We start from the raw sequence: 23,457 nt of genomic DNA on the forward strand, positions 1-23,457 counted from the left end.
GGATTGAGGCTGGGAGCCCCACGTGGGACAGGGACTATGTCCGAGGCGATTTGCTTGGATCCACCCCAGCGCTTAGTACAGTGGCTGGCACATAGTAAGCGCTTAACAAAAGCGATGATGATGATGATGATGATGATGACGATGATGATGATGATAATTGTTCCGGACCCCCGGGCCCCCTCCGGCCTCTAGGGTGTCAAGGTGCCCAGTGGGGCATCTTGGCTTCGGAGCCCTCTCCCTAACCTGAGCCGGGGCAGGGGCGCGAAGCGGGAACCCACCCTCGGAGCCGCCACCGATCTTTTAGACTGTGAGCCCACTGTTGGGTAGGGACTGTCTCTACATGTTGCCAATTTGTACTTCCCAAGCGCTTAGTACAGTGCTCTGCACATAGTAAGTCCTCTCCCCCTCTTCCCCCTCTCCATCCCCCCATCCTACCTCCTTCCCTTCCCCACAGCACCTGTATATATGTATATATGGTTGTACATATTTATTACTCTATTTATTTTACTTGTACATATCAATCCTATTTATTTTCTTTTGTTGGTATGTTTGGTTTTGTTCTCTGTCTCCCCCTTTCAGACTGTGAGCCCACTGTTGGGTAGGGACTGTCTCTATGTGTTGCCAATTTGTACTTCCCAAGCGCTTAGTACAGTGCTCTGCACATAGTAAGCGCTCAATAAATACGATTGATGATGATGCTAGTAAGCGCTCAATAAATACGATTGATGATGATGAGGGGCGGAGGGGGAGGGACGGCACGGAAACGCCGCCGTACGCCTAGGGGGTGGGAGGAAACAAGTCCCCGGTAAAGGGGAGGAACCGAACAGCTCCACTTAAAAACAACAACAACAACAAACCGACAACAGCCCACCCAGGAAAACGAAAGACCATCCCGAGGCAGCCGAAGCGCAACACGGTTACAAAACTGTCTGGTTTTGTAACAATTTCCCCGCCGCCGGCCAATGAGCGGCGCCGCGGCGGGTCACGTGGCGGCGTTTTATATAACACTTCGCGGAGACAAGACAGTTATCAGGCGGCGCGGGGCGGGCGGCATGGAGCTCCGGGAGGCGCCGGCGCGGGCGGCACCGCCCCCCCCGACTCCCGGCCGGTCCCGGGGGGCCCGGGGCCCCTAGGCGCCCCTCTCCCTCCGCCGCGCCCAGCCCTGCCAGCCATGGGCTCCCCCCAGGCCGGGCTCATGCTGCGGCTGGCGGGCAAGAACTTGGCGATGTACGGGGGCCCCTTCCCGGAACCGGCGCCGCCGCCCGGGCCCCTGCCCGCTCCTCCTCCGTCTCCCTCTCCCTCTCCTCCTCCGCCGCCGCCCACGGGGCCCGAGGGCACGGTGCTCCTCCGGCGGGCCGACGCCCTGGCGTCCGGGGGCCGCCTGCCCGAAGCCTTCGAGCTGTACCAGCTGCTGTGTCACCAACGCCAGCTGCGCGCCGAGCAGCTGGGGCCCCTGGTGCGGCGGCTGGCCGAGGCCATCCGGCGCAAGGAGCGCCTGGCGCCCGCCGCCCCGGGGCCCCCGGGGGCCCCGTGGGACGGGTTCCGATGCCGCAAGTGCCAGGGCTTCCTCTGCGAGCCCGTGTCGCTGCCCTGCGGGCACACGTTCTGCAAACTCTGCCTGGAGCGCCAGCGGCCGGGCCGGCGGCGCTGCGCGCTGTGCAACGCGCCCGCCGCGGGGAGGCCGTTGCCCACGTCGCCGTCGCCGCCGCCGCCGCCGCCGCCGCCCCTGCGGGTCAATGTCATCCTCAGCAACCTGCTGACCAAGTGGTTCCCCGGCCCGGCCCGGGCATCGCGGCTCCGCCACGAAGGGAACCGCCTCTACCGGGAGCGCAAGCTGGAGGCGGCGCTGCACAAGTACAACGAGGCCGTCAGCCTGGGTGAGAGCCGGGCTCGGGGGAGCCCAGCGACGTCCCCTCCCCATTCCCGGGAATTCCCAAACTTTCCGCCGCCCCGTGGGAGTCCTCGGGAGAGCGCGAGGGAACGCCCGGGGCCCTGGAGTTTCAGCCCAGAAACCGCCCCCGTCCACCCACCCACAGCCCGGAGCTTCAGGGGTGGCCGCTTCCCTTTCTTCCTTGGGGTTTTTTGTTTTTCTTTAAAACTTCGGGACAGAGGGGCCTGGTTGGGTCCGCGAAGGAATTAGGTCAGGAGAGCAACGCGTTGCATAAGCCCTTTAGCCCGCGACTCCTGGCCGGGCTTCCTGGCCCCCTCCCCAGCCCTTCCCTCCGCCCCCCGTGGTGCGGGTTGTGTAACCGGTGAGGTAACAGAGAAGTGGGCCACGGCTTCGGAAAACCATCCCGGAGAGCCACTCCGTGAGTCATTGTCACCGTTTCCTATCACACGATCCCTCGGCTGAAATAGATGCTTTATTTTCTTCCTCTCCCTCTTCGGGCACTGACTCCAGCCCCTGATCTGGGGGGGAAAAAAAGTCTCCCCCTTTCCCTCCTCTGTCTCTTCTCTTTCTGTCCGCTGCTCCTCCCCTCCCCGCAAGTTCATCCGTCTTGGCCTTTTGGAGAATCCCTTAATTGGCCATCTCCTGGGGGTGGGCATCATGGCTGAAACCTCAGCCCCCCCCCGTTAGGCAGATGGGGGACGGTGGGGAGGGTCACCCTAGTTCTTTTATTTGTTCGGGGGACTGTGCCGTCTGTCTGCTGGAGGGTCATCCCCTTACACCCACATATACCCGTCAGTAGCTGCTCATGGGCACTGTGAGTTGCCTCTCGTCCCAGAGCTCAGTGGCAGTCAGAAGGTGAGGCTCCTTCTCTGCCTGTCCCACAGGACCAATGTAGAAATGCAGATGGGATCAACAGGGCCTGGGTAAACACAGCTCCGCGTAACCAAGTGTGTCACCGGTTAATAGCCATGACGCATGGTGGCACTTTATGTAATGGGAAATGTTGGAATCACCACTTGTTGACTTCCCTTTCAAAGTCGCAACAGGTACAGGGTGTTATACAATGATGAGGAACTGGTTTAAAAATAGCAAGGGGTCTGACTTGGAAGGCCTAGTTGGTGGGGAGAAACAAAACTGGGTCAGTTCTCCACCCATCACCCTGGACCTAGGCACAGAGGGGTTTGTGTGGGTTTCACCCGTGCTGTTTCTCCAGTGGTATGGAGTGTTACCGACACTTGCACGTATTTGGGCTCCGGGGATCTTGGAAACCCAGAGAGTGTCTACTGGGGCTTTGCATCTTTGGTGGGCTTTCTCAGCAAGGGCCATTCCCCCTGCCAGTCAGAGTGGGTTAGGATTCAACCACTCTGCCAGACGTGTTTTTTCTTCTCTGTGATCTCTGTGTATTTTTTCCTTCCTCCCTGTAATCTGGTCAAGGCTTTTAGGCAGAAGTGCTCCGATGGAGGAGAAAAGAAGCTACAGAAATTAAAATATTACTGTTGTGGAAGATCACTGCTACCTCCAGCTTGTTCGTCAGGAACTGTCTTTGCCAAAAGAAGCCGAGGGCCCATTTCTAACCCAAGCTCTCTCCCTATTACCATCTGTCTGACAGTCCAGGGCTGGGGGTAGGGGTGTCTTCCTGGACTTGCTTTGACTTGTTCTTTTTTAAATGAAATATTTGCTTCTTTCCCTATTCTTCCAGTTCTTTTCATGCTTGGCTTATGGGGTTGTTTTCTTGTCCATTTTACATGTTACTTTGCCACATTTCTTGGATCCACCCCTTTCTCTCCATCCAAATGGCCACCACTCTGGTCTAGGCCTCTATCGTATCCTGGCTTAATTACTGTATTAGCACGGGTGTCTCCCCTAGCCATCCCATACCTACTCTGCTGCCTGGATCATTTTTCAAGACTGTTACTCTGCAAACATCTCTTCCCTCCTTAAAAGCTTTCAGTGGTACCCATTCCTCTCTACATCGAGCAGAAACTTAGAACTCTCCTTCCTACTTATCCATTCCCTTCTCCCACTTCAACCCAGCTTATACCTTTCTGCTTCTCAAGCGCATCTACTCACTGTACCCTCTTTGTCTCTCCCACCTCTGACCTCTTGCTCCTACCCTTCCCCTGGCCTGGAACTCCCTCCCGCTTCATATCCACCAGGCCACAACTCTTACTCCTCTTCAAAACCCTTTTGAAGTTACATCTCTCACAGGGAGTCTTTCCCGATGTATTTCTCATCTACCCAGCTACCACTTCTGTACCAATGACACACTTGCTTACTCGCAGCCATCCATAACCTAGAGAAGCATCATGGCTCAGCGGAAAGAGCACGGGCTTGGGAGTCAGAGGTCAGGGGTTCAAATCCTGGCTCCACCGCTTGTCAGCCTTGTGACTTTGGGCAAGTCACTTAACTTCTCTGTGCCTCAGTTACCTCATCTCGAAAATGGGGATTAAGACTGTGAGCCCCACATGGGACAACTGATCACCTTGTATCCTCCCCAGCACTTAGAACAGTGTTTTGCACATAGTAAGCGCTTAACAAATGCCATCACTATTATTATTAATATCTGTTACTTATGCACAGATTCCTTTTGCATATCCCTTCTTCCTTCTTCCTGCTAATTGCAGTGTCGGTCTCCACAACTAGGCTGTAAGCTCCTGGAGGGCAAAGATCATGTCTGTTAACTCTACTGTAGTAGAGTTTAGTATAGTGGTCTACATACAGGAGGTGATTAATAAACACTGTTTCTTGATTGATTGTTGACTGTCGGACTCCCTCTAGACTGTAAATTCATTGTGGTCCACCAACCCCATTGATTGTACTCTCCTAAGCACTTAGTACAGTGCTCTGCACACAGTAAATGCTCAATACATATTATTGATTGATTTTCTTACTTCCAAAGGCCTTTGATCTTAGTGAAATGCCTCTTTGTCCTTCTACCACTCCTTGGTATCCGAAGACCATCAAGCAGTTAACTGTTGTTAGAGTGGTTCCATCTACTGATAGGGAAGCTGAGGTTCCGAGAGTTCAAAATGAGCCGTCTGGGGTCTTGCAAGCAGATTATCAAGGGAAGGGTGTTTGAACACGGATCGTGATTCCAAGTTCAGAGACCTACTAGGCCATGGCCAACTCACGTCTCTCATTTTAAGCTTGATGTGGTCAGGGAATATGTCTGCCAACTCTGTTGTACTCTCCCAAGCACGTACTATACTGCTCTGCACACAGTAAGCACTCACTAAATACCATTGATGGTGATTTAAATGTGACTGGGTGGGCTCAGAGTGGTGAAATTTATTTTTCTTTTCCTTTAATCGACAGCTCCAAATGATCACTTGCTGTATAGCAACCGGTCTCAGATCAACTCTACCTTACAGTCCCGAGAGGATGCACTGCGTGATGCGGAAATGGCCTGCAAGCTCCGACCACACTGGCTGAAGGTGCATTCATTGGGGGATGTGGTATTCTGGGATGGAACTTGGGCCTGGTGAATCCATTACAGCCCCAGGGTGCTCCGTGATCTTCAGACCTGCACATGTGGTAGACAGCTGGGAGTGGCCACAGGGAAGCCTCTCTTCGTGGTCAACCCAGAGGAAACCCAGCAGTAACCTCTGTCTGAAGAGCACACTTTTCTCCTCTGTCCCCTGGGTTATTTCCCAGACCCTGGCAAGAATGAGGGAAGAATGAGGGGCAAGCTCTGGCAGGGTGAGGGGAGAGAAAGTGACCTCCCCCTGAAAAGAATAACTGGGGTGGGGTTAGATGGGGTTGGGGTGGGCCGGACCAGTCTAGCTATTATCAGCGGCAAATATTAGCTTTGTCAGCTCATTCTCACGTGTACAGGCAAAGAACGAGAACAAAGATATTGTCCGCATACGAGGAATTCTTGAATTGTAGAAGAAGCTTTCAGAATTTGACAATCAGCTCTCTTCTCGCCTTAGCATTCATAATTGGCTCATGGAATCGAGGACAATAATTGTGGTATGTGTTAAGCACTTACTTTGTGCCAAGTGCTGGGTAGGGTAGATACAAGATAAACAAGGCAAGCCACAGTCCCTGCCCCACACGGGACTCACAGTCTAAGGGGTGGAAAACAGGGGCTTAATCCCCGTTTAACAGATGGGGAAATTTAGGTGCAGAGAGATTAAATGACTTGCCCAAGGTTACAAAGCAGCCAAGTGGTGGAGATGGGAATAGAACCTAGAAATCCTGCTTCCCAGGCCCGTGCTCTTTCCATTCGCCTCCCTGCCTCCCTAGTGGGAATAGAAAAGATCACCAGTGCTAAGGGGGTAGGGAGACTGGGAAAGATTTTCCCCACCTCTAGAGTTCAGAATATCTGAGTGGTCCCAGGATTTGAGGACTCTGCTTCTCTCCCTTGCTGTCTCTCAGATAACCTTATTAGAATTTCTGCTGGGATTTGCTGGAGGTGTAAGACTACTGACTCTTCCCTGGCATGGGCAGGAGTTTGAAATGGTTAAACTGTACAAAGCTGAATCCAGCAGTCCTTGTGTCCGGTAGACGTTTGGCCTTCTGTTTCTTTCTCATTTACTGACACTTCAAAACAGCCTCAAGAATCTGTGGGACAAGAACTGTGAATCCTTTTTCTTTCAGGGTCGCTTGCGGAAAGGACAAGCGTTGGCTAATTTGGGGAAAATAGAAGAAGCCTTAAGGGAGTTTCTGTTCTGCGTTGCCCTAGATGGGGGAAACAGGATGGCCAAATTTGAAGCCCAGAAGGTAAGTTGGTGTCGCCCTTTAGAAATTTGTTCCTGGTTGTTTTGTTGGAATTGACTAAGGTGTGGCTTGCATTCTCCCTAGTCCTCCTGCTCCTAGGGAAAAGAACAGGATTGTTATCTCCTCATCCATTCATTCAATCGTATTTATTGAGCACTTACTGTGTGCAGAGCACTGTACTAAGCGCTTGGGAAGTACTAGTTGGCAACATATAGAGACAGTCCCTACCCAACAACGGGCTCACAGTCGAGGCCGGGATCCTGTCTGTTAACACTATTGTACTCTCCCAAGTGTTTAGTACAGTGCTCCACGTAGGGTAAGTGCTCAATAAATACCAATAATCGATCGATTGTTTGAACAAGATAATTTAATGCTGACTCCTGTGATTTTATGTCCTGTACCGTAGCCTGAATGGGGAGGAAAGTGTGTTAGTACCAGTTAGTGACCTAGGGAAGGACTGCACAGCTGGCAAAATAATATTTTGTGATTCTATATCAGTAGGGGCTGTCTGTGGGAAACATGAGCTTGTTGCTTCTGACTCAGAGGGTGTGCGTGTGTGGTTTTTTTTCTTTTTTAAAATCGGCATTTAGTGAGGATTGTTGAGGCGACTCTGAGCTCCCAGTGAGAAAGCTATTGTGTAGAGCTGGCTTCAGTTGTTACTTTTTTTACATTAAGATGATGACATATTCGATCTGATTCGTAATCTGGTCCTATACTCAGTGCAGGCATCATCTAGGAAGGGACTAAGCTGTGTCCCCGTATTATTCTGGAATCTGATTCGTGCGGCTGGGATGAGAGGGTAAGTTTTATAGTTTCCTAAAAAGGACACTACAGGAGCAGGGCTGATCTGGCTGTGGTCAGAGATGGCTGTAATTCCATCAGATCAATCAATCAGTCATCCAGTGGCATTTACTGACCGCTTACTGTGTGCAGAGCATTGTGCTAAGTGTTTGGGAGAGTATAATACTTCTCAGAATTGGAAGACAAGGTTCCTGCCCACTCTGATTAGGAAGATGAAAAGTACAGAACAGAAGATAAACTGGCCATACATTTGCGCTTTTCAGAGCATTATAGGGAGCTGTTTTTTATGGGGTTGGCTGGGAGGCCGTAAACTCATTGTGGGCAGGGAATGTGTCGGTTTATTGTTGTGTTGTACTCTCCCAAGTACTTAGTACAGTGCTCTGCACACAGTAAGTGCTCAATGAATATGATTGAATGAATGAATGATTTTTGGACTTGCAGTTGGGCTAGTTCCCATGGTGCTATTGCTCAGCTCTCACCCCTCATGAGGCTGTCCAAGCCTGTGGTTACTAAGTTTGCCAACACAAAACCTCCCCTCACCCCTTGAATTGAAAAGTTTTGTTTAAAAAGCCATAACTTCCAGAGAAGCAACATGTTCTAGTGGAAAGAGATAGGGACTGTATCCAATCTGATCAGCTTGTATCAACCCCAACACTTAGTACATTGCCTGGCATTTAGTAAGCATTTAACAAATACCATTTTAAGACACCATAAAGAAGGGATTCAATGCCTGTTTTCCCTCCTACTTAAGAGTGTGAGCTCCATGTATGAAAGGGACTGTGTCTAAACTGATTAACTTGTATCAGGTTAAGCTTAACATGCCATAATTAATTATTAATTGCTAATTCCCAGTTTGTTGTAAAGAGAGTTTCCCTCCCTCCCTCCTTCCTTTCCCCCTCCACTCACTTACTTATCACTGTTCACCAGGCTCCAGTTCCGGGTTTGTTTTGGCGGAACTGGAGTAGCAATACCAGAGAGAGAGTAGAAGGAATGAGATAGAAGTGGTGCCCAGAAGCCAGGAAATAAGAGGTCCTTTTCCATAAGCAATGGCGCTAGAGAATAGGGGGGTTTCAGTTTTGTACCATCACCCCTTTAGTTTGGGGGATTGGGTTCTCCTCTTTCCCAAACTGTGTGGCCCCGTGTCCTGAAGCTACAGCTCTGTGATGGATCCATTGTCACTGGGTGCTCATAAATGGGAGGAAAAACATTCAGAACAGATCAAGTAAAGTGCAGGGATCTGCACCTGCAGCTGGTTACCAGTCGGAGCGAGAAGCATTTTAGCCACAGAGTGCGTCAGTCCTCTCAAGTCCTGCTGCTCATTTCCAGGGCGGTTTGGCTGCCTCTGACATCACTGCTCTTGCTGAACCGACTCCAGCCTACACTTGTAAATCAACGGGTGTCATGTGGAAGCTACTTTCAACAGAATGTGATGAAAGCATTTCAGGCTTTGAAGACTTTCTGCCGCCTGTGTTCATTTGGTGCCTTGAACCGTGCTAGTGGCTAAAGGTTATAGAGTGGGGTTCTCAGATTCACTCGGTATTAATTAGTCCCCTAAGTCATCCAACGGGAGGTTTTTTAAATTGTCTTTTTTTTTTTTAGCCCATCCCAGGCATTTGAGATATTTTAATCAGTCTCTCTAAGGCTCCATGGTAGATCTTTAATTCTGACTAATCAAATGGATCAAATCTTTGCTTGCTAAAACCATCAGTCTCAGGGATGTGTGAGACTCTCACTTATAGTTCTCTCCCCACTGCCCCAATCTCTTTGATGTTTTAAGAAAAGTGGAGTCACTTCTTTCTCTGCAACTACAGGATGTGTCAGCTCATTAGAAACTGGCTAGCCTACTGAGGTACTCAGATGCTTTCCGAGTCCAGCTCCAACCTGCAAAGAGTGGAGGTTGGAAGCTGCATAAGTTTTGTACACCTGAGGTCTGGGACATTTTACTCTCCCCCGCCCCCCCCGACCCACCCTTGGCCCTGGGCATGATGACTGGTGCTTCAAAAATTCAAATATCTGGCAAGTAGGCTTTTTATAACTGATTGGGAGTAAATGTTTCCAAAGGTTAATAAATCACCTTTCCCATGTAGGAGCAGAGTTATCTTGTGAATTAAGTTTTGAGGAAGAGGGTAAGGGCTGTTATCTTTCTGTTAGTTCTCTAGAGGACCACCATGGCCCTCCACTGTAAGTGTGAAGAGAAGAACTGAGGGAATTGTCTTGAAAATTCAGACCACACTCCCACTCTTCATTGTCGTATTTATTGAGCACTTACTCTTCTTCTCAACACATGCTTTTACTTCAATTCTGCAGGAGACTGAGGTGAAATATTATTTATGTCTGGATTTTCTGAAGAATTGCTCTAATTCTAGACTTCTGCTTCCCCCAGAAATCTGCCTGATTTCATTGTATTAGCTACTAAATAATGAGAAGCAACAGTGGATCCTACCTGTCTATTTTGTTACTTGTTAAGTGCTTGCTAGGTACTGTACTAAGCACTGGGGTTGAAAGAAGCTAATCAGGTTGGACACTGTCCAACATGGGCTCAATCTTAATCTCCATTTTACAGATGATGTAGCTGAGGCTCAGAGAAGTTAAGTGACTTGTCCAAGGTCACACAGCGGATAAGTGGAAGAGCTAGGATTAGAGCAGAGCCCAGCTCCTAACTCCCAGGCCTGTGCTCTAGTCACTAGACCATGATGCTTCTCTCTTTTCCTCCTTTTATCAATCAGTAAATGGTATTTATTGAGCGCTTATTTTGTGTAGAGCACTGTGCTGAGTGCTTGGGAAAATACAGTACAGTAGAGTTGGTAGACATCATCCCTGGCCACAGGGATCTTACAGTCTATAGGGGGAGACAGACAGTACAATAAACTACAGTTAGGGTATGCTACAGACATCTCTGCTGAACATCCTCCCTTCCTTAATCTAGATGTCACTGGGACTATTCTGGTTCTGGGGAGGGAGCCACATACAGGAAGGGAAATCAAAGAAACTGGTGGTTTTGGTTTTCTTCTCTGTGGGATGTTCTTTAAATTATGGAGATTGTCTAAATTGATTCTTCTAGCAGAATTTCTCCTTCTTCTTCCGCCCAGAAAATGGATTGGAAAGTCACTGCTGATAGTTATGTAGGACAGTGTGAATGGCAATGCTACTGAAAAAAAATCATTTTTAAAAAGACTTTAGCTCATCTTTTGGGTTGTTATTATTCTAAATTTTACTCCCCATGCAAACAGCTCATCTGGATTTTGCTTTGGATGATGCTTTCTGCATTCACATCAATGACTACAAAAATACTTAAGCTGTGAGTTTTCTGTTTTCTCTCACAGCTTCTATTTAGTTTATTTTCACCTCTTCCGGAAAATGCTCAGGAACATTTTCCTGATATCCTGCAGCTGCTGTCGCATCACCCTAGACTAAAGGGGAATCTCCTAAATTCCCTGGGATCAGGAGGCACCAGTCATCACCTTCAAAAGTTATTCGAGGTAAAGCTAAACTCTGGTGTGTGTGCTGCTTTATTCTGCTGTTTAAAGTTCAAGCTTTTGGGAGGCTTTTCCCTATCTGCTTGTGAGAAAACTAAGTGACTAGTGCCAGTTTTCAAAGAATTTATTTTCTTGAAAGGCAAATTTTCAAATTGCAAGGACAGAATGACACTGATCCAGGAAGAAGTCTAAGGAAAGCTGACTGGTACGGCATGTAATACACATAAAATATGGCTTGTTTTATCAGACTTGAATATATTTCCTTAATTCTCTTTATATTGGGTTTCACCCTCTCAGCTTTTGTGTATTTGCCTTTTTGTCCAAAGTACTAATTAGAAGTTCATCATTTCTGATTTTTGTCAGAAATACATGACCTGAACATTGGACAAGTCAGTGTTTTTTAACCAAAGCTTTGATTTTTTTTTTTTTTTTTTTTTTACTTTCTTTCACTAAGATTCCTGAGTAGAGTAGGTCTTAGCAGGACAGGGATTTTACTTGCAACTCTTCTGAGATTTGTTGGAGTTTTTGCCTTCCTGTTCAAATAAGAAAACTGAAACACAGACAGATCAGTGATTTGCCCAAGATCAATAGCAAGCAGTTGACACATCAGAAACTAAACCTAGAAACTCTGACTTTCAGTCTTGCTCAGTTCCAGTTTCCTCAATCCACAGTGGGAGTGGATGTTGTCATATCAATCAATCGTATTTATTGAGCGCTTACTGTGTGCAGAGCACTGTACTAAGCGCTTGTCATATCCCCTGGTGACCTGCCAGATGGGGTTTTTTCATCCCAAATGGCAAGGCAAATTTCTTTCCAAAACAAAGATTGTTCCAGGGTCTGAGGGAACTATGCAGTTCTCCTCCCTGCCCCTTTACCACTTGGATGGAGAGCAACACTAGGTTTTGCTGCTTAATTTAAGAACAGATCCTTCCTTGCTCTGAGGAAGAGAGAATATGTAAAATGCTTTGAGATTCTGGAAAAAAAGATAGTGTGCGAAGACTTATTGCTATTCAGCAAAAATCCCTGAACAGCATATTTTTGCATTTTTTCAAGTCTTTAGAGGGCAGTGATTGTGTGCCTTGCTTCTGTTTTCCTCTCCCAAATGCTTAGTATAGTGCTCTGCACTGAGAAGTAGCATGGTCTAGTGGTTAGCACAGAGTCCTGGGAGTCAGAAGGACCTGGGTTCTAATCCTGTCTCCACCACTTCGCTGTGCCTCAGTTCCCTCATCTGTAAAATGGGGATTAAGACTGTAAACTCCATGTGGGACAGAGACCGTGTCCAACTCAATTTGCCTATATCCACCTCAGCACTTAGTATAGTGCCTGGCACATATTAAGTGCTTAACAAATGCCACCATTATTATTATTGCACTCTAGAAATACCAGTGATGATTGCATCCCCTTGGGGGATAGGAAAAGCCACCTAACCTAACCTCTTCTGCCCTCCCCATAGCCTAATCAGTTATTAGGTTCCCAGCCACCGAAGAAACAAAGTGAAAGGGACATGTGGAAAACTTTAACCTGCTGTTCAGGGGGCAGGCAGTTGAGAGGGAGATCTCCCTCAGATAAATCTGAATGATCAAGCTGTCATTACAAAAGAAAATCCTTTCCAGACAGTCGGTTGGACTTACTGGTGGAACCACAAACCAGTGGGGACCTATCATGACACTCTATTCTGCCCCATAATGTCCAGAGAATTCCCAGTGTATGGCTTGTGATGCAGGGTCTTTGAACCCAACCAGTTAAAAAGTGGCCTTTCTATGTGACTTTTCAAATGTCTCCCATGGAATTAAAAAAAGAAGAGAAAGTTGAGGTTATTAGATTGATTTCAGAGGATTTTGGGTGTTCTTTTTCTCACATATGCTTCTTAACATTTATTTAAGGCCAATTATAAAGAATTATTTCCTCAGTTCAGTTTAACAGATAAAATTTGCCCAAATTTGGTTTCGTAGCCTAGTCGTGAACCTCTTCCAATGAGACAGATCAACCTCTCCCCAGAGGGCTAATTATTTTTTTCCTCCACCTCCCTGGCGCTGGTGGTAGGCTGGGAGAGAGAGGGGGAAGAAGAAAAAGAGGATGTTTGTTTTAGGTGTCTCCAATATTCTTGCCTTGTTTTACCTAGATAAATATGGAACAGCGCAAAGGTCATCCTGTTCAGAAGGAATCAGTATTGATAGGCTGCAGTAGTTTGAAAAAAACAGTTCAAGGGATGGACAGCAAAAGAGACTACTTGGAGGAGGAGGAGAAGGAGGAGGGGGAAGCGGAGGAGAGTGAACAGGGGCTGATTGCCAAGCCCACTGTGCGGATCTCTGAAAAGTGCCACCTGCTGAAGAGGAAGCACTGTGCCTCGGAGCCCCAGTGTCCCAAGATGCCAAGCAAAGTTTCAAAGAAAGGTACCGGTGTGAATTGGGGGCAGAGTGGCCGTGACAACTAGTCAGTCTCTCTCGACTACAAGCCATCAGTGCTCAGGGAAATTAGGTTAAGCTGGATGTCTCCCTTTTTCAAATTCTGACAGTTTTGACACCTGTCTACTTGTTTTGTTTTGTTCAATCAATCAATCGTATTTATTGAGCGCTTACTGTGTGCAGAGCACTGTACTAAGCGCTTGGGAAGTACAAGTTGGCAACATATAGAGACAGTCCCTACCCAACAGTGGGCTCACAGTCTGGAGCCCGTTGTTGGGTAGGGACCATCTCCATAGGTTGCCGACTTGTACTTCCCAAGTGCTTAGTACAGTGCTCTGCACACAGTAAGCGCTCAATAAATACAATTGAATGAATGAATGAAAAGGTTGGGTTTTAATTAAACGTGATTTGAACTACACCTTTAGCTGTTTCTGAAAATAATAATTGTCATATTTGATGAAATTTCCCAGCAACCCTGGAATGCAAGTTAAGAGGAGGCAAGTGTGACCCAGTCAGAGAGCTGCCTGAGCAGGGGTATAGATTCACAGCTCTGAGCTCCCTGAATCCCTCTGGCCAAGCCCACTGAGCCATGCGGCTGTTTGTGCTGGTTCTCATTACTCATCTCTGACTCATGTCCCTCAGCTCCCTTTTGGGGGTTTTTTGTTGTTTTGTTTTTTGGTGTTTGTTAAGTACTGACTGTGTTTCAGCCACAGTACTAAGCACTGTCATAGATATAGGCAAGTCAGGTTGGACACAGTCCATGTCCCATATGGGGCTCACAGTTTTAACCCCCCTTTTATAGATGAGGCAACTGAGGCCCAGAGAGGTTAAGTGACTTGCCTAAGGTCACACAGCAGACAAGTGGCATAGCCAGGATTAGAACCTGGCTCTGTTGGCTTTCCTTTGGGCCCATAGCTCCCTTAGTCATGGGGATGCTTCCCAGTCCAAGGTTCCAGGCTAGCGGTAGCCCAATCTTCCAGACTGCTCATTGCCAAGCATTCAATTAGGAATTCATTCACTGTCGTATTTATTGAGTGCTTACTGTGTGCAGAGCACTGTACTAAGCGCTTGGGAATTACAAGTCGGCACCATATAGAGACAGTCCCTACCCAACGACGGGCTCACAGTCTAGAAGGGGGAGATGGACAACAAAACAAAACATATTAACAAAATAAAATAAATAGAATAGTAAATATGTACAAGTAAAATAAATAGAGTAATAAATCTGTATAAATGTAGATACAGGTGCTGTGGGGAGGGGAAGGAGGTAGGGCTGGGGGGATGGGAGGGGGGGAGGAAGGAGGGGGCTCAGTCTGGGAAGGCCTCCTGGAGGAGGTGAGCTCTCAGTAGGGCTTTGAAGGGAGGAAGAGAGCTAGCTTGGCGGATGTGCGAAGGGAGGGCATTCCAGGCCAGGGGGAGGACGTGGACCGGGGGTCGGCGGTGGGACAGGAGAGAATGAAGCACAGTGAGGAGGTTAGCGGCAGAGGAGCGGAGGGTGCAGCTGGGCTGTAGAAGGAAAGAAGGGAGGTAAGGTAAGAGGGGGCAAGGTGATGGAGAGCCTTGAAGCCGAGAGTGAGGAGTTTTTGCCTGATGCGTAGTTTGACTGGTAGCCACCGGAGATTTTTGAGGAGGGGAGTAACATGCCCAGAGCGTTTCTGCACAGAGATGATCCAGGCAGCAGCGTGAAGTATAGACTGAAGTGGGGAGAGACAGGAGGAAGGGAGATCAGAGAGGAGGCTGATGCAGTAATCCACATAGTACTCACAGTTTTAATCTCCATGTTACAGATGAGGAAAGTGAGGCACAGAAAAGCTAAGCAACCTGCCCAAGGTCACACAGTAGACAAGTGGAGGTGCCGGGATTAGAAACCAGGTCCTTCTGTCAGGCCCATATTCTATCCCGTAGGCCAGTGCTACTTCTCTGATTACCCTGCTGCAGTCTCCATCAGTCAGTGGCATCAGTAGAGAAGCAGCATGGCTCAGTGGAAAGAGCACGGAATGAATTAAAAAGCTCTGTGGTGAGGGTGAGGTTCTGATCTTTTGCAGAATCTCTGATCGTCTTCTCTGTGGGTGTATTCTGTTCTTCTAATATAATCTTGTTTCCTCCATTTCAGATCCATCTGATGCCAAGGGGAGAGAGCCCACTCACTGTGTTCCATGTGAATCTTTCGACCCATCTGATCTCGACTGTTCTCTGTGTATGAGGTACCCACTCTTGTCTCCTACCTACTGGGCTCTTATGACATTTTATGAGTCTGGGGTTGGGGTTGCCCCATCTGCACAATTTGTGCCGTGTAGAGTCCTGCCAGAACTGAAAAGTGTCCTGAGCCAAGCTCCAGGAGTGTGAAGTCGGTTCTCAGCTGGGCTTGATTTCACAGTGTAGTACGTGTGGTTGTGCCTAAGACAGGTCTTGTGCATTTGCGATGCACTGTGGATAAACAGTTGCACTGCTGCTCATGCCAGGAACTGTTTCCTTCCCTTTTCCCACTCCTGGCCCAAGAAGACTTAAAATAGGAAGCAGGCCACCCTGCCTAACCTAGGCCCAACTTTCAGTATACTTTGAAAGTACAGCCTAGGTAAGGACCGATATTTTGGCACTGATGTGAATAGGAGTTCTCCATGTGGTGGAGTTGTGCGGCTGGCTGCTTGGAGAAAGGCAATTTAAGGGATTAAGTGTCTAGTAATTCCTTCCTATCAGCCCTGCACATAGGTGCAACTGCCTTCAAACTCTTTCCCAATCCCATTCATTGCCTGCTATGTTCTAAATTGCATCACATCCCACAGGGATATGGGATTAGACATGGTAAAGGGGTTTCAACTCGTTCAAGGGAGTAAAGTATCATTATGACTGTAGGATTTGCCAGTAATCTGGGTTTCAGAAAATTTTTCGTGTAACTCTCAAAAGTTGAGGGTCCAAAGGGGGGGTTTGGGGCATCAGCACTGATCACTAAGCGCTGAGAAGCAGCGTGGCTCAATGGAAAGAGCACAGGCTTTGGAGTCAGAGGTCGTGGGTTCAAACCCCACTCCGCCAGTTGTCAGCTGTGTGACTTTGGGCAAGTCACTTAACTTCTCTGACCCTCAGTTACCTCATCTGTAAAATGGGGATTAAGACTGTGAGCCCCCCGTGGGACAACCTGATCACCTTGTAACCTCCCCAGCGCTTAGAACAGTGCTTTGTGCATAGTAAGTGCTTAACAAATGCCATCATTATTGTTATCACCAGGCTAAAATGGGATTGTCACTTGTCTTCTTAACTGTGGGTACACCTTTTTTGCTTACATTTGTATTCTGAGTTGATTTTTGTTAATCATAATTATAAATGGAAGGTAGTCTCCCAACATACTGACACTTTTATTCCCTTCCTTTAGGCATGTGTGTAAATTAATAGTTGAATCGTCGATCATACTTTGCCAGATATGGCAACTGTTAAGCAAATTAAATATGGATATTTGCCGAGTAATATTTTCCAACGGCATATGTTCATTCCTACTGGGGGCAACTGATATGATTTCACTTCCAGCCCCAGAAGTAATGTGGTTATCTCACTGAAATGCAACTGGAAATGTCAGGTGGAAAATGCCGGAGAAAATAAAGTGTTAAGGAAAATCTTATAAACAATCCCCCTTCCAATGGCACATTTTAAAATAAATTCCAAACCGCCCAGTAGTAAAGCCATGACTGTGACAAACCAGTAAGTGAAAACCTCAGGGTTAATGTTCTGAATATGACTGTCCCCAACATAGCTCCAACTCAGCTCAAAATACAACTCCCAATAAGGGATATGTTTCCCTAAACCCAGGAAGCCAAATGGTACATGTTTTTCAGCTTTTGCATGGTCCAGTGGAACAAGTACCGACCTGGAAGTCGAAGGACCTGGATCCTAATCCTGGCTCTGGCTGCATGTCTGTGGGCAAATTACATAACTTCTCTGTGCCTCGGTTTTTCCACCTGTAAAATGGGAATTAAATACCTGTTTTTCCTCTCCCTTAATCTGTGAACCCCTTGTGGGGCAGGGGCTGTGACCAACATGATTATTTTATATCTACCTTGGAGCTTAGTACAGTGCTTGACCCATAGTAGGAGCTTAATAAATACCACAATCATTATTAATATTGCAAGGACCACTTTTTACCATTTATTCCTCCCACCCCTCATCCCCAGGGGAAAAATAATAACCAAAGTCAACCCAGCTCACAGACTAATCCAGTTTATGTTCTTTTAACACCAACCAGCCTGCATCCAAAATCCCTATCACTCTTACTTTTCTCCTATTTTGTTCTCCCTTTCTCTGTGCTTCTCTCTCCTCCCAAGTAGCTCCATGAAGATGAAATAATAATAATAATAATAATAATAATAATAATAATAATGGTAGTTGTTAAGCACATACTGTGTGTCAAGCAGTGTTAGCAGCACTGGGGTAGATACAAGCTAATCAGTTTGGATACAGTCCCCATCCCACATGGGGCTCACAGTCTTTATCCCCATTTTACAGATGGGGTAACTGAGGTACAGAGAAGTTAAGGGACTTGCCCTGGGTCAAACAGCAGACAAGTGGAAGAGCTGGGATTAGAACCCAGGTCCTTCTGATTCCCAGGCCCATGCCCTATCCACTGGGCCATGCTCTTCTCACTGAAAACTGGGTCCAAGAGAGAAGTGTAATCAGAATGGCTCCAGCCTAATGCTGGCTCACCTGCTAACTCTAAGACATTCTGCAAATATCTGCTTCTTCCCTTCCTATGAGCCCTGACCCACTTAAAAAACTAAAATTGAAAAGCAAACTCCTGGGAGGAATTCTTTGCCCAGTCTCCACCATCTCCTCCAGGAGGCCTTCCTGACTAATGTACCCTTTCCCCAATCTATTTCCTTCTATGCTATCGATCTCCAGCATTTGTATATCATGTAAGTACTTGGATACCCATTTCCCTCCCCACTCCCAAAGCATGGATGTACACATTAACTGTACACATTATTAACTCTGTAGTATTGTTAACTGTGTACACATCATTAACTCTCTGCTTTCCCCAAAGGTAATTTATTTTAGTGTTTGTCTTCCCTGCTAGATCATAAGCTCCTTGAGAGCAGGTTCTCATGTCTACTAACTTTGTCATACTCTCTCAAGGGCTAAGTACATTGTTCTCTATAGAGTCAGCACTCAATAAATTCTGTTGATTGATATGGCAAGTTACAGCTAGAATCTGGCTGTTTTTGCAAAACAAAAAACAAAACAAAAAAAAGCCCTGAAATATAGATGGGGTTTCTGGTCCACAAGGGCTTTCAAAGTTAGCCTCCTGGAGAAAAGAACCACCTTAACCTTCCTAAGCTTGACCTTCAAGTGAAAAATGACATTAACTAGAGTCAAGGCTCTGTCTCAGGCATCTTCTTCAATGTCTCTGCCCAGGGGGAGTTTCCCTCTGCACCTTAGCCCTCAGGAACCCTGGTCTTGGAAACAGGACTGCTTTCAAACCACCTGCTCCAGGAATTAGCGGAGGAGGGTGAGGAGGGATGTCTTGTTACCGAGATGCAGTGCTTAATGCTTCAATACCTTGTGCCGGTTACCTAGTGACCCAGTGACCCCTTTAACAATTGAAGTCAGAAGCTTTATTAACCTAGTTTGCCTGCGCAAGAAGCTAGGGTTTTCAGTGCCTATTTATACATCTCCAATTCTCTGGGAACAAAACAACACAATACAAGGATGTAGCCAGTGAAAAATGATAGCTATTTCCAGACAAGCTGAGGTTTTGTCTAGGCTGGTTTCTACCGAGAGCATTTATCATGGCAACAATACAAAGTGCTTTTTTCTGAGGAAGTATGTCCTTGCCCTGACTAAAAATAAAATACGTCTTTGTAGTGGTTTCAGAAATCATTAGTGTAGGTGAAAGACCTGGAGAGAGGGGATGGAAGCATGCTTATATGTACTCCAAAATCAGAGAGATACTTATATAGCAAATTATGATGAATTACAATTTCTCAATCATTGTTAAGTGGCCCTAAACACAGAAGTAGTTTATTAAAAGGTAAAATGTATTTTAAGCATCTGGTATTTTCAAGATTTCAGAGCAGTTATGCAGGACTTGTAGCAGTATTTTTGTTCATTAAATAATTAAGATCGGGGCAAATTAACTGTAACTATTGCCACAAGGTGGCTGTGACATTTTGAATATTCACTCATATGCTCACTAAATGTCAGCATTTGTAGCAATTAATAACATTTAATTAGCTGGCTGTGTCTTTGTGGTTTCGTGCCAATTTCAATCTTAATCATTAATCCATTAAAGACCCAATTCCAAAGGCCTTTCCCAGCAGCAACCATTTGGAAGGTCTGAACAGCAGACTCAAACTCAGGACACCATCCTCAATGGCACCCTACACGAAATACTGTTTGGAGTCTGTGAGAGGAGCAATAATAATTGTGGTAGCTAATAAACCCTTACTATGTGCTAAACCCAGGGCTCACTCTCTAAGAGGTAAGAGAGCGGGTGTTTCTTCCCTCCATTTCACAGATGAAGAAACTAGAGCAGTTAAATGACTCGTGGGACCACACAGGAGGACAGTGATGGAGTTGGGAATAGAACACAGGCCTTCTGACTCCCGGTCCATTAGGCCATGCTCCCCCCAGAGTAAGGACAAGTAGGGATGAATGTTGACATTTGGTTTCTCAAGTCAAAACTTGAATGTTACTTTCCAAATCAAAATTGAAGCCTCTGAAGCTTCCTCCCCTCCCCCATCTTCTAGCCACTTCTGTATTTTTTTGGCCTGCACCATCTAGAGCTGGTTCCTCACTTTGTGCTCTTCTCATTTATAGGATCTGCTTTTGTCTTCCTCCTACAGCCTCCTGTAACATCTGAAAGCATCACCTGCTTCTTTTCAATTGAGCATACCTGAGAAAAACTGTAATTAGCCTTTTGTGTGTTTGATTAGGAATTTGGTCTTTCTTGTGATGTTTCTAGCCTTCGACATTTTGAGTAAATCAAATTAAGAATCCACAAGTATACGCATTTCACTCACAGCCCCACAGCACTTATATACATAGCCTTATACTTTGTCATCACCCCCCTTCTAGACTGTGAGCCCGTTGTTGGGTAGGGACAGTCTCTATATGTTGCCAACTTGTACTTCCCAAGCGTTTAGTACAGTGCTGTGCACACAGTAAGCGCTCAATAAATACGAATGAATGAATATGTAATATATTTTAATTCATTCAGTTGTATTTATTGAGCGCTTATTGTGTTCAGAGCCCTGTACTAAGCATTTGGGAGAATACAACCATAAACAGACACAGTCCCTGCCCACAACAAGCTAATGTTTGGCTCCTCTTCTAATAATAGTAATAATGATGTTAATAATTATAATTGCAGCCCAAGAAATAACTTGATGATTTTTTTAGGCCTTCTAATCAGTAAGGCTAAACACCTGGATTCATGTTCTTCAGGTTTGGTTCCAGTGCTTCACCAGAGAAGCAGCATGGCTCAGTGGAAAGAGCCCGGGCTTGGGAGTCAGAGGTCATGGGTTCTAATCCCAGCTCCGCCACTTGTCAGCTGTGTGACTTTGGACAAGTCACTTCACTTCTCTGTGCCTCAATTACCTCATCTGTAAAATGGAGATTAAGATTGTGAGCCCCACGTGGGACAACCTGATCACCTTGTATCCCCCCCAGCGCTTAGAACAGTGCTTTGCACATAGTAAGCGCTTAACAAATACCATCATTATTATTATTCTTGTTTGTTAAGCGCTTACTATGTGCCAGGTACTGTACTAAGCACTGGGGAAGGTACAGGGTAATTGGGTTGGACACTGCCCCTGCGCCACATAGGGATCACAGTCTTAATCCCCATTTTATAGGTGAGATAACTGAGGCACAGAGAATTTAAGTGACTTGCCCAAGGTCACACAGCAGACAACTGGGACTAAAACGCAGGTCCTTCAGACTCCCAGGCCTGTGTGCAATCAACTGGGCAACTAAACACCTGTGGACAGAGGTTGTGACTACTAATTGTATTGTACTCTCAGAAGCGCTTAGTACAGTTCTCTGCACACATTAAGAGCTGATTAAATAGCACTGATTGATTCCTTTGGAAACTATGGTGCCAAAAACCATAAAAGCAAGTAAACATAAAATCAAATATAGTATTTAAAATATTGTCCAAGTTTTGTGGCAACTGGATTTATTTCCTTAATGAACATCGACGAGCATTCCTCTGGCCAGAAAAACACTATGTTGAATTGTTTCAAATGACTCTAAATGGCCATGATATTCTGAGTTTAAAGCATTTTCAGGAAACCAAAAGCTAGAAGTCATGAGAAGCAGCGTGGCTCAGTGGAAAGAGCATGGGCTTGGGAATCAGAGTGCATGGGTTCAAATCCAGGTTCCGCCACTTGTCAGCTGTGTGACTTTGGGCAAGTCACTTCTCTGTGCCTCAGTTAATTTATCTGGAAAATGGGGATTAAGACTGTGAGCCCCACGTGGGACAACCTGATCACCTTGTATCCTCCCCAGTGCTTAGAACAGTGCTTTGCACATAGTAAGCGCTTAACAAATGCCATCATTATTATTCCCAGTTTTTCTAGAAACCCCTTCTAAGTAGATTTTCATTTTGAAGTCACTTAATAAATGATTTACTACTTTATAGCCAGGACAGATACTGTGCAATGTTCAGTTCTTTTCATTCCAAAATGTAACATAGGTTAAAGGAGTGGTATTTGCTAGCTGGTATTTTGTAAAATTATATATAAGCTTTTTTTTATACAGGCACTTCATTGGCGGTAGCAAGGATGATAGGACAAAATCTGTTAATTAAAATTAGATTAAAACCAATAATTTTTACTTTTAAGGCACTAGACAACAAAGCCTCTAGATCCCGAGAAGAGAATTAAATAAAAAGTGCTGCTAATACTTCTCAACCTCATTAAAGGGTTTCGGTTAAAAATTTTACCTACTTCAACACCTTGGTTTTCAAGTAATAGTAAAAGGAGCATAAACTTAACGGCTGTAGTCTTTTCTCAAGTTATCTTTATTTTTTATTACTCTATTACAGACTTTTCTACGAACCTGTCACCACCCCTTGTGGACACACCTTCTGCCTGAAATGTCTTGAAAGATGCCTTGATCATAACCCCAAGTGTCCCCTGTGCAAAGAAGGCCTTTCAGAGGTAAAGCTGTAATTTTTGAACGTGTACAATAAGGAAAGATTCATCAGCATTTTCAGTGTGAGGAGAGATCCTTCCCAAAATTGACCAAGGGAGAAATCACTTAAAGCAATTGGTGTATTTACCCATCACAGGCATCTGTGATCTGACTGTAAACTACATCTACGAGGCGTAAAAATAAATAAATAAATAAATAAATAAATAAATAGATAAACTCATCATTCCTTAAGCCCTAACTGTGTGCTGGGTGTCACATGGGACACTGAATTAAACACAGTTCCTGCCCTGAAATTGATAGGCTGGCGTGTAAAATAAATAGATAAATAAATAAACCCATCATTCCTTAAACCCTGTCTGCCAGGTGTCATGAGGGACACCAAATAAGACACAGTTGCTGCCCTGAAATTGATAGGCCTGTGAGACACTCACATAGAGAAAGATTAAGAAAGCATTTGAGAGCAAGATGCTTGACAAGTGGTAAGAATGTATGGAGTTCACACGGATGAGAGTGACCTTGAGGAGGTCATTTAGTCTATTCTGCCTCCATCCAAGACTACACACCTAAATCCTTCTTAGTATGTGAGTGCTTTACTCTATCTTGTTAGCTTTTGTGGTCCTCAAATAGGCAGCCTTTTAAAAACTCCAGATTGCCGGGCTCAGTGCAAATCAGGGTGGGGCACTGGTTTCAGGGGCTAAAAAAAACGAACACCACAATACTTGTGTCCTCTCGTACATCAGTTTTTACTCCGAAGCTCCCCGTTCTGGGTCTGTAACAATAATTTCCATAAGCATCAATTCCCACATAAATTTTAGCTCTTGTTTACTCAGTCAATTGTTTTTATTGAGCACTTACTGTGTGCAGAGCACTGTACTAAGCGCTAGGGAGAGTACAATACAACAGAATTAGCAGGCATGTTCCCTGCCCATATCAAGGTTACATATATGTAACCTATTCCTTTATTAGAATGGTATTTTTTGTATAATGTGAGCAGGGTGGAGAAAGAAATCATCATGGGTCA

General features: G+C 46.0%; 1 protein-coding gene across 2 annotated transcripts in view; it reads left to right on the forward strand.

The window, feature by feature from the left end:
• Window positions 1-1,091: 1,091 nt before the first annotated feature.
• The window catches only part of LONRF3 (LON peptidase N-terminal domain and ring finger 3), a 39,627-nt gene continuing 17,261 nt past the window's right edge, over window positions 1,092-23,457 (forward strand). For both annotated transcript variants that reach the window (XM_038748394.1, XM_038748395.1), the window contains exons 1-7: window positions 1,092-1,877; window positions 5,207-5,325; window positions 6,494-6,616; window positions 10,738-10,893; window positions 13,013-13,283; window positions 15,409-15,499; window positions 22,327-22,441. In XM_038748394.1, the coding sequence (XP_038604322.1) occupies window positions 1,172-1,877; window positions 5,207-5,325; window positions 6,494-6,616; window positions 10,738-10,893; window positions 13,013-13,283; window positions 15,409-15,499; window positions 22,327-22,441 (1,581 nt within the window). In that variant the 5' untranslated portion in view covers window positions 1,092-1,171. The remainder of the gene's footprint in view (window positions 1,878-5,206; window positions 5,326-6,493; window positions 6,617-10,737; window positions 10,894-13,012; window positions 13,284-15,408; window positions 15,500-22,326; window positions 22,442-23,457) is intronic.

This window comes from Tachyglossus aculeatus, chromosome 6, assembly GCF_015852505.1.
Source record: "Tachyglossus aculeatus isolate mTacAcu1 chromosome 6, mTacAcu1.pri, whole genome shotgun sequence".
Lineage (NCBI taxonomy): Eukaryota > Metazoa > Chordata > Mammalia > Monotremata > Tachyglossidae > Tachyglossus > Tachyglossus aculeatus.